General features: G+C 54.9%; 1 protein-coding gene across 1 annotated transcript in view; it reads left to right on the forward strand.

Annotated features, from left to right (window-relative positions):
* Positions 1-7240, forward strand: part of DNAI1 (dynein axonemal intermediate chain 1) — a 184575-nt gene extending 177335 nt beyond the window's left edge. Inside the window, exon 20 of the mRNA XM_054177810.1 lies at positions 6903-7240. Within this exon, the coding sequence (XP_054033785.1) occupies positions 6903-7007 (105 nt within the window). The 3' untranslated portion in view covers positions 7008-7240. The remainder of the gene's footprint in view (positions 1-6902) is intronic.
* Positions 7241-14195: the final 6955 nt, after the last annotated feature.

Genomic DNA, 14195 nt, shown 5'->3' on the forward strand with positions numbered 1-14195 from the left:
CTGTCAATGGGTCCATGCCCCAGTGGAGGCAGTGACAAGTGGAGTCCCTCAGGGATCAGTCCTGGGACCAGTCTTGGTCAACATCTTTGTGGGTGCCATGGACAGGGGCATTGAGTGCACCCTCAGCAAGTTTGCTGATGACACCAAGCTGTGTGGTGCAGCAGACACGCTGGAGGGAAGGGATGCCATCCAGAGGGACCTTGACAGGCTGGAGAGGTGAGCACAAGCCAACCTCATCAGGTTCAACAAGACCAAGGGCAGGGTCCTGCATCTGGGTCGAGGCAACCCCAGGCACAAATCCAGGCTGGGCAGTGACTGGCTGGAAAGCAGCCCTGAGGAGAGAGACTTGGGGGTGCTGGGGGACAAGAAGCTCAACATGAGCTCTCAGTGTGCACTTGCAGCCCAGAAAGCCAAGCAGATCCTGGGCTGCATCAAGAGAAGTGTGGCCAGCAGGTCAAGGGAGGTGATTCTCCCCCTCTGCTCAGCTCTGGTGAGACCCCACCTGGAGTACTGCCTCCAGTTCTGGAGCCCCTATTACAAGAGGGATCTGGAGGTGCTGGAAGATGTCCAGGGAAGGGCCATGAGGATGATCAGAGGGCTGGAGCACCTCTCCTGTGAGGACAGACTGAAGGAGTTGGGGCTGTTCAGTCTGGAGAATAGAAGGGTCTGAGGTGACCTAACTGTGGCCTTCCAGTATCTGAAGGGGGCCTACAAGAAGGCTGGGGAGGGACTTCTCAGGATCTCAGGTAGTGATAGGACTAGGGGGAATGGGATGGAGCTGGAGGTGGGGAGATTCAGGCTGGAGGTGAGGAGGAAGTTCTTCACCATGAGAGTGGTGAAGCCCTGGAATAGGTTGTCCAGGGAGGTGGTTGAGGCCCCATCCCTGGAGGTGTTTAAGCCCAGGCTGGATGAGGGTCTGGCCAGCCTGATCCAGTGTGGGGTGTCCCTGCCTATGGCAGGGGGGTTGGAACTAGATGATCCTTGTGGTCCCTTCCAACCCTGACTGATACTATGATACTATGAATTCCTTCTGGTTTATTCCCAGTGATATTCCCAGCCCCTCCTGGGTCTGATCCAGTTTCATTTGCACCTTCTGCCTGATCGATATTGCTCCTGCCCCTTTATTGGCTGTGTCTTTGCTCATTCCAGTGGCTTCTTTGGTAACTTTCAGCAAGCAAGGGCAGGTCACCTGGGGCCATCACAGGTTCACAGGATGTTAGGGGTTGGAAGGGACCGCTGGAGATCATTGAGTCAACCCCCCTACAAGAGCAGGACCATACAGTCCTAGCACAAGTTACACAGGAATGCATCCTTGAAAGTCTTGAAAGTCTCCAGTGAAGGAGACTCCACCACCTCTCTGGGCAGCCTGTTCCAGTGCTCTGTGACCCTCACAGTGAGGAAGCTCCTCTTCATGTATAGGTGGAACCTCCTGTGCTGTAGTTTACATCCATTACCCCTTGTCCTACCACAGGGTGCAAGTGACACCCAGTCCTCAGATATTTATGTACATTTATTAAATCCCTTCTAAGTCTTCTCCTCTCCAGACTAAACAGACCCAGGTCTCTTAGCCTCTCCTCTTAAGGCAGTGCTCCAGTCTCTTAATCATCCTCATAGCCCTCTGTTGGACTCTTGAACTGGGGAGATCAAAACTGGATGCAATATTCTAGGTGAGGTCTCACCAGGGCAGAGTAGAGGGGGAGGAGAACCTCCCTGGACCTGCTGGACACGCTCCTCTTAATGCACCCCAGGATCCCATTGGCCTTCTTGGCCACAAGGGCACATTGCTGTCCCATAGATAACTTGGTATCCATCAGGACTCCCAGGTCCTTCTCCGCAGGGCTGCTCTCTTGCATCAGCTCCTAACCTGCACTGGTGCAGTTACATGAGAGCTGTCTGCTCTGTTGTGCCTTGCCATGGTCTGATGAAGATGCCAGCAGAAGTCTGAGTCAAACGTGTGCTGGAGCAAGGAGAGCTTCTTGCCCTGAACAGAACAGTTTTCAGCTGAAGCTGGAAAGATGAGCATCTTTGAGGGCAATGATCCTTTGTCATTGCTGATACCTGAACCTCCCAGCTGTCCCCTGGAGTTTTCTGATTATTTCATTGCCTGCAAGCAGGACATTTCCTGCATCATTTATTTCCAAACAATAGCAAAATAAGCCTAAATCCTTCTCTCCATCGTGTCAGCTAATCCTTCTGTGGGCCAGGAGCAACACTGTCAAACTAGACTGCAAGGGTGACTTGGGGCTCTCTGTGGATAAGCAAGTTTCTCCTGAATGTAAATGGGCTTGTTGAAAGCCCAGAGGTGATCCTGCCACAGGTAATGCCTCCAGTTCAGCATAATTCCACCTTTGACAGCTATATAACAGCAACAGGAGAGCAACAGAAATAAGAGCATGACAGGGTAGTTTTATGAAGGCTTCAGAGCTGCAGGTCATATCACATCTCCATGTTTTGTTCACAGCCCAGGGGAGGAATAGTTTTCTGTGTTCATGAAGGAGTTTGGGTTTCCTTGGCCTTCCCAATAGAATTTGCTGGACTTGTCACTGGTGTGTTTTGCCAGTGGAGGAGCCCTTACCCTGCAGGTGTCACCTTTACCTACCTCTGAGCAAGGCAGAAAGGATGAGAAAAAGTCTTCTCCAGAGGCAACATACCTGGCAGGCTGTGTGCTCCTTTCCACTGACACTAAGAATGGGAGTTTTGGGAAGCCCCATTGGTGGCTCCTTGGAGCTTCTAACCTCCTTCAAAACCCTGTTTTGCACAGGAAGTTAATGTCCTAGGTTACTGGGCTGCTTTGTAAAGTGGCCAGGATCTGGGCACAGATGTGCCAGAAATCCCATCCTGTCAAGAAGAGCAGAGACTGAAACTATCAGTGTTATGATGACATCAGGGCAAATCCAGGGCTGCACCCCTTGACCAAAACTCAGTAGGGAGTAGTGTTCTGTCTGCTCCCAAGGAAGTTATGAGGACTTTTCTGCTTATGTTTATACCAGCAGGGTTGGCTTCCTCACTACTTTAAAACATAAATACGTTTTGCTTTGTTTAATTGAAACCTTGAAGCAGATGTTTTATGATTATTCCACCAAGGAGGGGGGACAAAGAAAAAGTATGCTGGAAAGTGCCAGCATCGTGGCTTTTATGGGAGTTACATTAACTCAGCAGTTTGCTGTTCAGCTAGGGAATGAAGGCATCAGCCAAGATCAAGGAATCCAGTTTAAATTGACTACCACATCCTGGATGTAGGGTTCAGTATGTGCCAGCAGGGAGTGGGCTGGGGCTTCCAGGGTGATGGATCTAGGGTCTTCTAAGAGCCAGACCTCATCCTTGTTCTCATCCTTGTCCTCTCTCTGCCCTCACCCTGGGACTTCACCTCAGTCACCCTCCACCTTCAGCTTCACTTACATTGTCAGCATTCACCTTTGGGGCTAAAAGAACAATCAAGGGCGCTGTAGCACCTGTGCCTTGCAGTGTCTATAGGGCCAGAAGCCCCATGCCTGCGTTTCCCTGCCTGGAGAGCCAGAGTGGAGCCTAGGCATAAGGCAAAGGGAGCATAAGGACAAAAGCGGACCTGGCTGTGAACACAGCAGCATGGGGGTCTTCCTGCATCTCACCTCTCAGAGCTCACAGTCTGTCAGAGAGGCAGAGTCCATCCCCACAGAGTACTTTTTCTACCATTTCCATGAGCTTTCCTGACAAATCCCTCATCACTATTTCAGCCAAGAGCGTTTTGCTCTCCTGCTGGGGACTGTTAATGATAAAATCAATGTAAACACTGCTGTGAGTGACTCTGGTACCCAGTTTATAAGATCCTTAGGGACAGACAACTCTACAAACTCCTCAGCTCTACATCTGTCAGCTCTATGCAGGGGATTCTGTGCCCTGACTCCCCTCAGCTTCGAGTAAACCCCATGGGTGTGAGGTAAGCAGGGATGCAGGCAGAGGATGGGCTCAGCTACGTGCCAGGTGGCAGAACTCCATTAGTAACTTTTCCACACCTGGTTGTGACATCCACCAGGAAGCAGAGCTCATTGGCAGCTGTGCATGAAGGTGATGCTTCCCTGAGTCACATATGCTCCAGGAAATTCTAACAGCTCTGTTCCAAGAAGGGCTGCTCCTCAGAGGCCTGATGCAGGCAAAGTCCCTGGATCTGTAGGAAGCTGCCACGTGCATCCAAGCAGATGCCACAGTGCTGTGGTGGTGCCATCAGCCAGCCTGCAGCAGCCCAGCCAGCTCACATGCATAGGCGCCCCGGGAAAAGCAGATGGAGGAATAAAGGGAAACTTTCCATTCCAGTGCCTCCAAAAGGACATTTTAATTTTCCTCCCCTGTATTATCCTGCTTGCCTGGTTATGTGGCATTAAATTAGGCCTCTGGTTCAGTTACAGCTCATTACAGGCTTGCATGTGGCTTTGTTGCAGCTTGCTCAGAATCACCAAAGAAGCTGAGCCACTGTGAAAGTCAAGGTTTTAGGGGCAGCTCAGTGATTAGGAGCTGAGCCTTGCCTGTGGCTGTTGACTTCAGCAAGGCTCAGACATAGCCCCCATGGACTTGGCATTACTACCTGGAAGGCATCAGCCAAGTATTCCCCCTGAACCCATCACTGGGGAGAGCAAAAGGCTTGGAATGGAGTTAGATTGATGGGATATAGCTTCAGTATTTCCTTTTCCTGGCTAAGCAAAGTAGTGTCCTCTTTAGCCTGTCCCAAAGACTTGTGCATGGTGCTGTGTGACGTGGGCTGCCAAAAGGAGTGTTTTGAGTGCTGTCAGATAGCAAAGCAGCTTTTCTGCAGAAATAGCTAAGTCCTGAAATACCCTGAGCAGCTGTGTTTATCCCAACACTCTCAGAGAGATGCTCAGCTGTGACGTGGGCCATTAACACAAACATCGCTCCCACTGCCCAGACCAGAACCACAAAGGGTGCTGCTCACTTAGCAACAATACAAACCAGCCCTGTCCCGGTGTGCAGTCATTGGACTTGGCAAATAAAATCAACCTTAACTCATCCAAGCACTCAGGTCACGAGTGGGGCTCCCTTCCTGGGAGCAGAGGGGTTTCCATGTTTTGTTTCTTCCACCCAGGGCTGCTTTCATCCCAGCTGTGCCCTCTAGCAGCCAAGGAAACCTCTGCTCTGTCAGGGCTGTGCTGTTTTGGGATGAGGGAGCAGACTGGGGATCCCCTGGGACTTCTTCACCAGTGGTCATCACCTTGAGTGATGCCCACGTTTGCTGGAGAAAAGTAGTAAGGTCCCTGCAGCCCTACAGCTTTCTCTGGCATGCCCAGGCATTTCTCTCCAGTGCTGAAGGAAAGGTCCATCTTCGTAACTGCTGCATACGAGGCCATTGGAGAAGCTGATTCAGCATGACAACTGATCTTTTGGATCTAAGTGGAGAGAGAAGAAAGCAAGAGGCCTCCTTGCTCAGACACTGTGTGTTTCTCCCTTGCCCTTCAAGAGCATCCCCATGCAGAGGCTGTGCCTTGGGAATGCCTGGAGCCAGCACAGCAACTTTCCATAGACTGGCTCCAAGCCTTGTGCCGTGATGTTCCCTCTTGCTCTGCCACAAGGTTGAGGACCTGCTGCCACCTCTGCCACATGCCAGACTGGCTACTAGCCCTTCCACTGACCTCTGCCTGGCATATGCTTTATAGGTTGCCTAAAACCATGTTGGGCACAGAGGAGCTTGCAAGCCCCAGAGCATGGCCCACTTCCCCTCAGATCCAGAGGCAAGGGGAGATCTGGCTGGCTGGCAAAGGGGAAGGCTGAGAATGGAAGGCAGGGCTGTGTGACAGGAGGCAGCAGTTGAGTGAATGCTGTTCTGGAGGACCCCTGAGGGATAGATGATCAGTTGCAGGACGGCTTGGTGTGCTAAACACAGACTGGAAAATTCCTCTGCTGCAGCTGTCTCACATGCATGTACCTGAAGAACCTGAATCTAGTTGTCACTTTCCTAAATGCCCCAAGCACTCATGAGAGAAATGCACTGATGCTGCAGCCTACAGCAGGTATGCCACACTGCCTGAAGCACTGGGTGGCACTGGTACCCCTAGCAGAGACATCATCCCCCACCAGACCTGGAAGCTTCTGCTGCTCCCAAGCAAACAAGGATTGAACTGAACAAGCTTTTTTCCCTCATGCTACATGATTTTTACCAAGATGCTGACAGTTTTCTCTAGCACCGATGGAGGAAGCTGATGGAGGCTTAGAACAGGTGCTGGAAGACACTGGGAAGAGCTCATCCTACCTACTCATGTGGTTGGCTCAGCCATGTGCAATGAGGCATGGTGCTGCTTCAGTGGATGCTCAGGGCATGCCCAGGCACAGGAAAGCCCATCTTGGAGCCCTGACTCACTTCTTCCCACCAGGTTAGGGGCTCTCAACAGCGGCTTGCCTTCCTAGGAAAAGTTGTTTTGGTGCAGAAAGAATGATACCCACTCCTGAGGGTGCCTCTGCCAAGGAACACCAGCATGGGATGGGCATGGTGGGATCATTTTGGGGAGGTCTGAACATCTACATCACTGTCACTGCCCTGAAGTTGTGCATTCCTGGTACCTCCCTGCAATCTAGGAGAAATATTGGAGGGCTTAGAGGCTGGTCCAGTCCCATAAGGCTGAGAAAGGCTAGGAGGAGAGAGGCAGAAGTGTGTTTGTGTCACTGTGGTGGATCAACGGATCTCACGTGCCTATGCAAACCCTTCCTTACTGGCCTTCCACAGTCCATTGGGGGTTTTAACACACCTTGGGCTTGGGCTCGAAATAGAGGGATAGGCAAATGCCTCCCCCTGTGGATGAGCCCCTGGCAAAGGATGAGAGCTGGAACACAGCAGACCAACAGCTCTCCCTGTGCCAGACCCCTACCCATCCCTATGGATCTCCCTGCTCACAGCTCTGCCATGCTTACTTTCTTCACAGGCAAAGAAAGGCCAGGAGATTAAGAAGGGCCCAGAGGTGGAAATTCCAAAGCTGGACAAGTTGCTTAACCTGGTGAGAGATCCAGAGAGCAAGACAGAGAAGTGAGCGAGGCAGCTGGTGGCTCTACAGAGGGCCACTGGCTGAACAAGCCCAGCTTTGATCAGCAGCTGCTTAGCATGCAAAGCCAGCGGCCCACGATGCTGCTCTTTGCATTGTGGGAACACTTGGCCTTTGTGCCCCAACAAATAAAGAGGTGCTGGGGGAGCCATGGTGTGCAGTCGTCTCTGCGGTCAGGCTCACTCCCCACGCTTGGTACCCGAGAGCTGCAAAGCCCTCGGTTCTTCCCCAGCCTTGGCTGGGCCTGCGCCAGGGCAGTGCTATGAAAAGCAGGTCAGGGCTGGTTCCACCAGCCCTAGGGAAACCTCAGGGCTGCAGCTTGATGGCACCCAGTCCCAGGTGGCCAGAGAACATGCACTGAGCTGCAGCCTCACAGCCATTTGTGGGGTCAGCCACACACAGCATGGTGGCTTTTGGGGTGGCAGCTTAAGACAGGTGACTGAGGACCCAGCCCTCACCACCCACAGCTGTTGGAGAGGGATGTGCCATTACTCCAGCTGGTTTATCAAAGCAGCTGCTGGCCACCATCTTCAGGACAGTCACAGTTCCCCTCTCCCCACCTGTTTCACCATGGGGCTTGACCACCTCTGCCCATTTGGTGTCTGGGAACAGCTGGACACTGTGGTTTGCTCTGGCATTTTGCAGCAGAGGGATTAGCTGCTACGTGGCTGTGGTGGCAGCAGGAGACAGGGTGGCCTCACTGCATGCTGATGAAAAGGGACATGCTTGCCACTACTGTTGGCAAGTCCCCTCCCTCTGCTTACCTGCATCCCTCACAAGCATCTTTGTATCTTAAGGCCACAGCTTGGAAACTCTCCAGTGTCTCTAGCACCGGGCCTGGCGAGTGCTCCTTGCTGACAGCCCCCAGCAGACAGGTTTCTCACCCAGCATTTAAAATTCACAGACAGATGAATACTTCCTTGTCACCATAATGCAGCAAACTGCCCACAGTCCTGCAGGGACATAGGCCACCAGCCCTGGGGCAGCCACTCCTCAGCACTGGCAGGACAGGCTGTCTCCCAGTTTTTCAGGCACTGTTCAGAGCTCAGAAACACTGCCTGGTCCTAAAATTAGTTTATTAGTCTAATAAAACCAATGCTGCAAAGGGTGCATTAGCTACATCTGACATGGGGAGCAACTGCAGGCTTTGCCAGGCCTGGCCCAGCCTGCAGAGGGACCCTGGCTGGCATCCCTCCCAGCACAGCCCACTCCTCTGTCCTCTTATTGCAGTGGCTGTGCCAGCTTGACTATTGCTCAGCTCTAGGATGAGCAGGGCAGAGCCCTCCAGAACCCACAGCAACCAGAGGCAGGGTGGGGGAATGCGGCTGCCAGGTTTGGAGATCAGCCAGACTGCCAGCATCCCTCCTCAGAGAGCCACTTTGGTCCTTGGGGAGTGATGGGGCTGAAAGACAAAATGCTGTTTGTCCTCATCTCTCCACACCTCCCACTTTCACAGCAAAAAGCCATTCCAGGCTGCTCTCACTGGGGTCAGACCCCACTGTCTGGCCTCCACTGGGAGCAGGCAGGAAGGCAAGCAGGGCTGGAGGGCTGTTTGCCTAGCAGTGCTGGTGCCAGTGCTGGAGGAGATTGACAAAAAGACCAGAAACAAATGGAAAGACCATGCAGACCCTCCTGTGGCTCGTTAAACAGGGTGCCAGGGCAGAGAGGTGCCAGATGCCCTCCTGAGGTGGGGGGAACATGGCACCCAGGGCCACCCCTAAAGACATCCAGACTGGTAACACCCTGCTTTGCTAATAGAACCATGGCTGCTGAAGTTCCCCTGGACACATCCCACCATGGGGCAGCCAGCCCACCAAGGGACAGGTGCCCATACCATTCCCACTACCTCACCATTTCAAGCCACCAGCTGGTCCCACTCAGGTCTGTGACACAGTGGCCTTTGGCCCAGGCCCCAAGCACCAGCAAGGAGCCCACAGGTTATCCCCAAAGACAGGATGCAGTCGAGAACAGAGCTCCTGCTGTGCTTGCTGGCTGCTGGGACATGCAGAAATATCCCCATAGCATGTCCCTAGCCACTCTTCATCCCTGTGGTCACTGTGGGCATCCACAGGGACTCCACATAACAAAGGCCTCTGCCCGGTGTCACAGGCCCTGTGAGCAGCTTGGCATCCCCTCTGCTCTCATAGTGCCTGGTCCAGCGCACCAGTCCCAGAGCAGGAATCCAGGCTGGTGCAACTCCTTCAACACAGCCTGGTACCCAAGTCCCCAGGCAGCTCACGGCTGCAGCAGGTACTTCTCTTCATTCCTTGCCTCATCTGCATCAGAAGCAGGGCTCTTCGTGGGGCATGAGGGGGTCCTGCATGCCTTGCAGAGGATGAGGAAGAGGATGAGGATGAGCAGCGCAATGATACAGTTAAAAGAAATTGCCACAACCGCTCCGGTGGAGAGAGCAGCCCCCATCGCCACTGTCCCGTTGGAAAAAGCGGGGCCTGCAACTCGGCCCCACGCTCAGGATGCCAGCGCAGCAACTGAGCGCATGGCCTCCACCCACTGGCATTGGCAGTGGACAAAGGGGATGGCGATGGTGCGGGCAGCGGGATGGGGATGGGGCCAGATGGGCAGCAGGACAGCGTCACCGGTCACACTTTGGCTGCTCGCAGCTGTGTCCTGGGCTTCACTGCGTTGTTGGAAAGGATTATCAGAGCTTTCTCTCAGCTTCCCCTCCTCCGGCAGGGCAGTGGGGACACGGGGACCCTGCTCCTCCTTCCTGCACCTGGAAGGGAGACAGTCACTGTCACTGCCAGCACGAGGGGACAAGCTGCCTGAGCCGTGGGGGTGCCAGCAGACAGTGACCCAGGGGCTCCGTTGGGGTTTGGAAGCTGCCATTGCTCCCAGGTCAGCTGCTGTTTGGGGGATCTTCCCAGCACACCACACCCCGGCTGTACCCCTCTGTTCCCTACCAAACTGGAGGTGTCCCCAGGGGGAGACTCGTCGCCTCATGCCGGCCCAAACCCTCCTTCTCCGGGATATCTCTGGATGACTTCAAGGCAGCCTTGGCCCAGACCTTACGCCCTCTCCACGTGATTTTGCTGCCGCCTGCACCCGCTGCGAGGTTCCGAACTGCAAAACGCGGGGAACGGCTGGGTGGGCAGCTGGTGGCGGGTTGGGGCAACCCTTTCTTTCGTCCCAGTTTCGGGGGACCCAATTGCCTCTAATCTCCCGCCCTGACGAGCGGCGACAAACCCGCGAAGCCCACGGCCCGCAGCGGAGCACCGGGCAGCAACAGGTCCCGCCGAATCCGCCCTCCCGTCGCAGGGGCCCTGGCGTTACCTACCTGTCTCCGCTCCGGGAGCCGCCGGGACCCCGCTGGCGGGCGGGCTGGCGGGGCAGCGCTACCGGGGCCAGGTCCCGGTGCGCGGAGCGGGGTCCCGGCGCAGGCTCCCGGGGCGGAGCGGAGTACCGGCGCCGGGCCTCAGTGCGCGGTGCGGAGCGCCGGTGAGCGGAGCTAGGTCGCGGCGTGGCGGTGCGAAAGAGGGCTGGCGGCGCTCGCTGCCGGTATGGCCCCGGGCGCGGTCCCGGCGCGGCCGCCCGGCGGATGCCGCAGCCAGCGAGCTGCCCGCTCCCGGGAGGGGAGGCCCCGCCCCCCGCCCATTGGCCACCGCCCCCCCGCCGCTCGTGCGCCATTGGGCGAGCGCTCGGCCCGGTGCCCGCCCCTCGGCCGGCGCCCACGTGAGGGGCGGGGAGAGCCGCCGTGCGGCGCGCGCTCTGCCGGCGCGGGCCCGCGGCGCCGTGCCCCGTCCCGGGGCGGCTGGCGGTGATGGAGACCCATCGGGTCCGGCCGCTGAGCCAGCGCTGCCAGGCCGCCACCAAACCGCCTCTCAGCGCTGCATCCCTGTAGCATCCCTGTAGAAGGGATGGGGACACAGCGCTGCCCGGGACAGCCCTTTCCAACTGACACCTTCGCGGGCACAACGGGAGACTGATTGCTCTTGTCGGTCACTTGCTATCTGGGAGAGGAGACCACCCTCCACCTCACTACAAGATCCTCTACAGAGCGATATGGTGGCGCTTCAGCCTCCTTCTCTTCAGGCTAAACAACCCCAGCTCCCTCAAGCCACTCCTCATAAAACTTGTGCTTTAGACCTTTCACCAGCTTCCCTGCCCTTCTTTGGACACTGTCCAGCAACTCAGTGTTCTTCCTGTAGAGAAGACCTCAAAACTGAACAAAATGTTTGAGGTGTGGCCTCACTAGCACCAAGTATAGGGGCCAGATCACTTCCCTACCCCTGCTGGCCACATTATTCCTGCTGCAGGCCAGAACACTGGTCACCTTCTTGACTACCTGACCGCACTGCTGGCTCATGTTCAGCCATCTGTCAACCAGCACTTCCAGGTCCTTTTCTCCCAGGCAGCTTTCCAGCCACTCTGCCCCAAGCCTGTGGTGTTGCCTGGGGTTGTTGTGACTGAAGTGCTGGGCCTGACTCTTAACCTTGTTGAATCTCATACCATTGACATCATCCTGTCCAGATCCCTCCTTTCCCAACTGCTTATATTGCACTGCCCATGCTGTTGTTCTGTCCTGCTATTTTGCTTGTGCTGCCTGACTCAACAAAGTCCCCTGGGAGGCAGTCCTGAAGGGCCGAGGAGTCCAGGAAAGGAAGGCTGGACACTGCTCAAGATAGAAGTCTTAAAGGCACAGGAACACATGTTGAAAGATGAGTTATTGTGGAAGAAGGCCAGCCTGACTGAATAGAGACATTTGGAAGAAGAGCACTGAGGAGGACTATGAAGTTTCAATGAAACTATGCAGGGGGGAAATGAGAAGGGCCAAAGCTCCACTGGAAATTTCACAGAATCACAGAATTGTCAGGGTTGGAAGGGACCCCAAGGATCATCTAGTTCCAGCCTCCCTGCCATGGGCAGGGACACCCTCCACTAGATCAGGTTGCCCAGAGCCACATCCAGCCTGGCCTTAAAAACCTCCAGGAATGGGGATCCGAATCTCCTCTCCTCTAGCTTGGATTCATTCCCCCTAGTCCTGTCACCACCCAACACCCTAAAACGTCCCTCCCCAGCTTTCTTATAGGTCCTCTTCAGATACTGGAAGGCCACAATGAGGTGTCCTCAGAGGCTTCTTCTGTAAAGAGAACAGGAAGTGCTTCTGCAAATATATTAGCAATGTAAGGAGGACTAAGGAGAATCTCTGTCCTTTGTCGGACAGAAGAACATTGTGGTCAAGGACAAGGAAAAGGCTGAGGAACTCATTAGTATCAGTCAGGGTTGGAAGGGACCACAAGGATCATCTAGTTCCAACCCCCCTGCCATAGGCAGGGACACCCCACACTGGATCAGGCTGGCCAGAGCCTCATCCAGCCTGGGCTTAAACACCTCCAGGGATGGGGCCTCAACCACCTCCCTGGACAACCTATTCCAGGGCTTCACCACTCTCATGGTGAACTACTTCCTCCTCACCTCCAGCCTGAATCTTCCCACCTCCAGCCTGAATCTCCCCACCTCCAGCTTCATTCCATTCCCCCTAGTCCTATCACTACCTGAGATCCTGAGAAGTCCCTCCCCAGCCTTCTTGTAGGCCCCCTTCAGATACTGGAAGGCCACAATTAGGTCACCTTGGAGCCTTCTCTTCTCCAGACTGAACAGCCCCAACTCCTTCAGTCTGTCCTCACAGGAGAGGTGCTCCAGCCCTCTGACCATCCTCATGGCCCTTCTCTGGACATCTTCCAGCACCTCCAGATCCCTCTTGTAATAGGGGCTCCAGAACTGGATGCAGTACTCCAGGTGGGGTCTCACCAGAGCTGAGCAGAGGGGGAGAATCACCTCCCTTGACCTGCTGGCCACACTTCTCTTGATGCAGCCCAGGATCTGCTTGGCTTTCCAGGCTGCAAGTGCACACTGAGAGCTCCTGTTGAGCATCCTGTCCAGCAGCACCCCCAAGTCTCTCTCCTCAGGGCTGCTTTCCAGCCAGTCACTGCCCAGCCTGGATTTGTGCCTGGGATTGCCTCCACCCAGATGCAGGACCCTGCCCTTGGTCTTGTTGAACCTCATGAGGCACCTCTCCAGCCTGTCCAGGTCCCTCTGGATGGCATCCCTTCCCTCCAGCGTGTCTGCTGCACCACACAGCTTGGTGTCATCAGCAAACTTGCTGAGGGTGCACTCAATGCCACTGTCCATGGCACCCACAAAGATGTTGAACAAGACTGGTCCCAGGACTGATCCCTGAGGGACTCCACTTGTCACTGCCTCCACTGGGGCATGGACCCATTGACAGCCACTCTTTGGGTGCAGCCATCAAGCCAGTTCTTTATCCATCAGTGGTCCACCCATCCAACCCATGTGTCACCAGTTTGGAGACCAGGATATGGTGCAGGACAGTGTTGAAGGCTTTGCTCAGGTCCAGGGAAATGACATCAGTTGCTTGCATCTATTAATGTTGTCACCTGTTCATAGAAGTCCACCAGGTTTGTCAGGCAGGATTTGCCCTTGGTGAAGCCATGCTGACTGTTCCAAATCACCTCTTCACTGTTCTTCATTGCCCCCTTTGCCTCAGTCTTCAGTAGTAAGGCCAGTTGTTTGCTAGATACCTAGCCCCCTGAGCTAAAAGATAGGGATGAGGAGCAGAATGAAGCCCCTGTAATCCAAGAGGAAATGGTTAGTGAGCTACTGCACCACTTAAGACATACACAAGTCTCTGGGGCCAGATGGCATACACCAACAGGTACTGAGAGCTGGTGTAACTGCTCACAAAGCCACTTTCCATCATTTAGCAACAGTCTTGACTAAATAGGGAGGCTGCAGTTGACTGGAGACTGGCAAACATACACAGCCTGCACACACACACACCCCCTGCACACATGCACCTGTGCACACTGACATCTGTTCACAGCTGTGCACACACCTGCATGCACAGACGTACACCTGGCTCCATGCACATCAGGGCTCAAGGATACCAAGGATGGAGCGGCCAAGGCTGGGCAGCGGTCCCTATGGGGACACATTGTCCGCAGTTGGACAGGGATGGACACAGACACCAGGTCGGGGCAGCAGCTCATTTAGGGATCTTCAGTGCCCCAACAATCTGAGCAGCAGCACCCTCACAGGCACAGCAAGCTCATCCTGTCCTGAGCCATGGAGAAACAGAGGCACAGGGCAGCCTGTCTATGTGACAGCACGTCCCACACGTGCTCGGCTGTAACCAGA

This window comes from Dryobates pubescens, chromosome Z, assembly GCF_014839835.1.
Source record: "Dryobates pubescens isolate bDryPub1 chromosome Z, bDryPub1.pri, whole genome shotgun sequence".
Lineage (NCBI taxonomy): Eukaryota > Metazoa > Chordata > Aves > Piciformes > Picidae > Dryobates > Dryobates pubescens.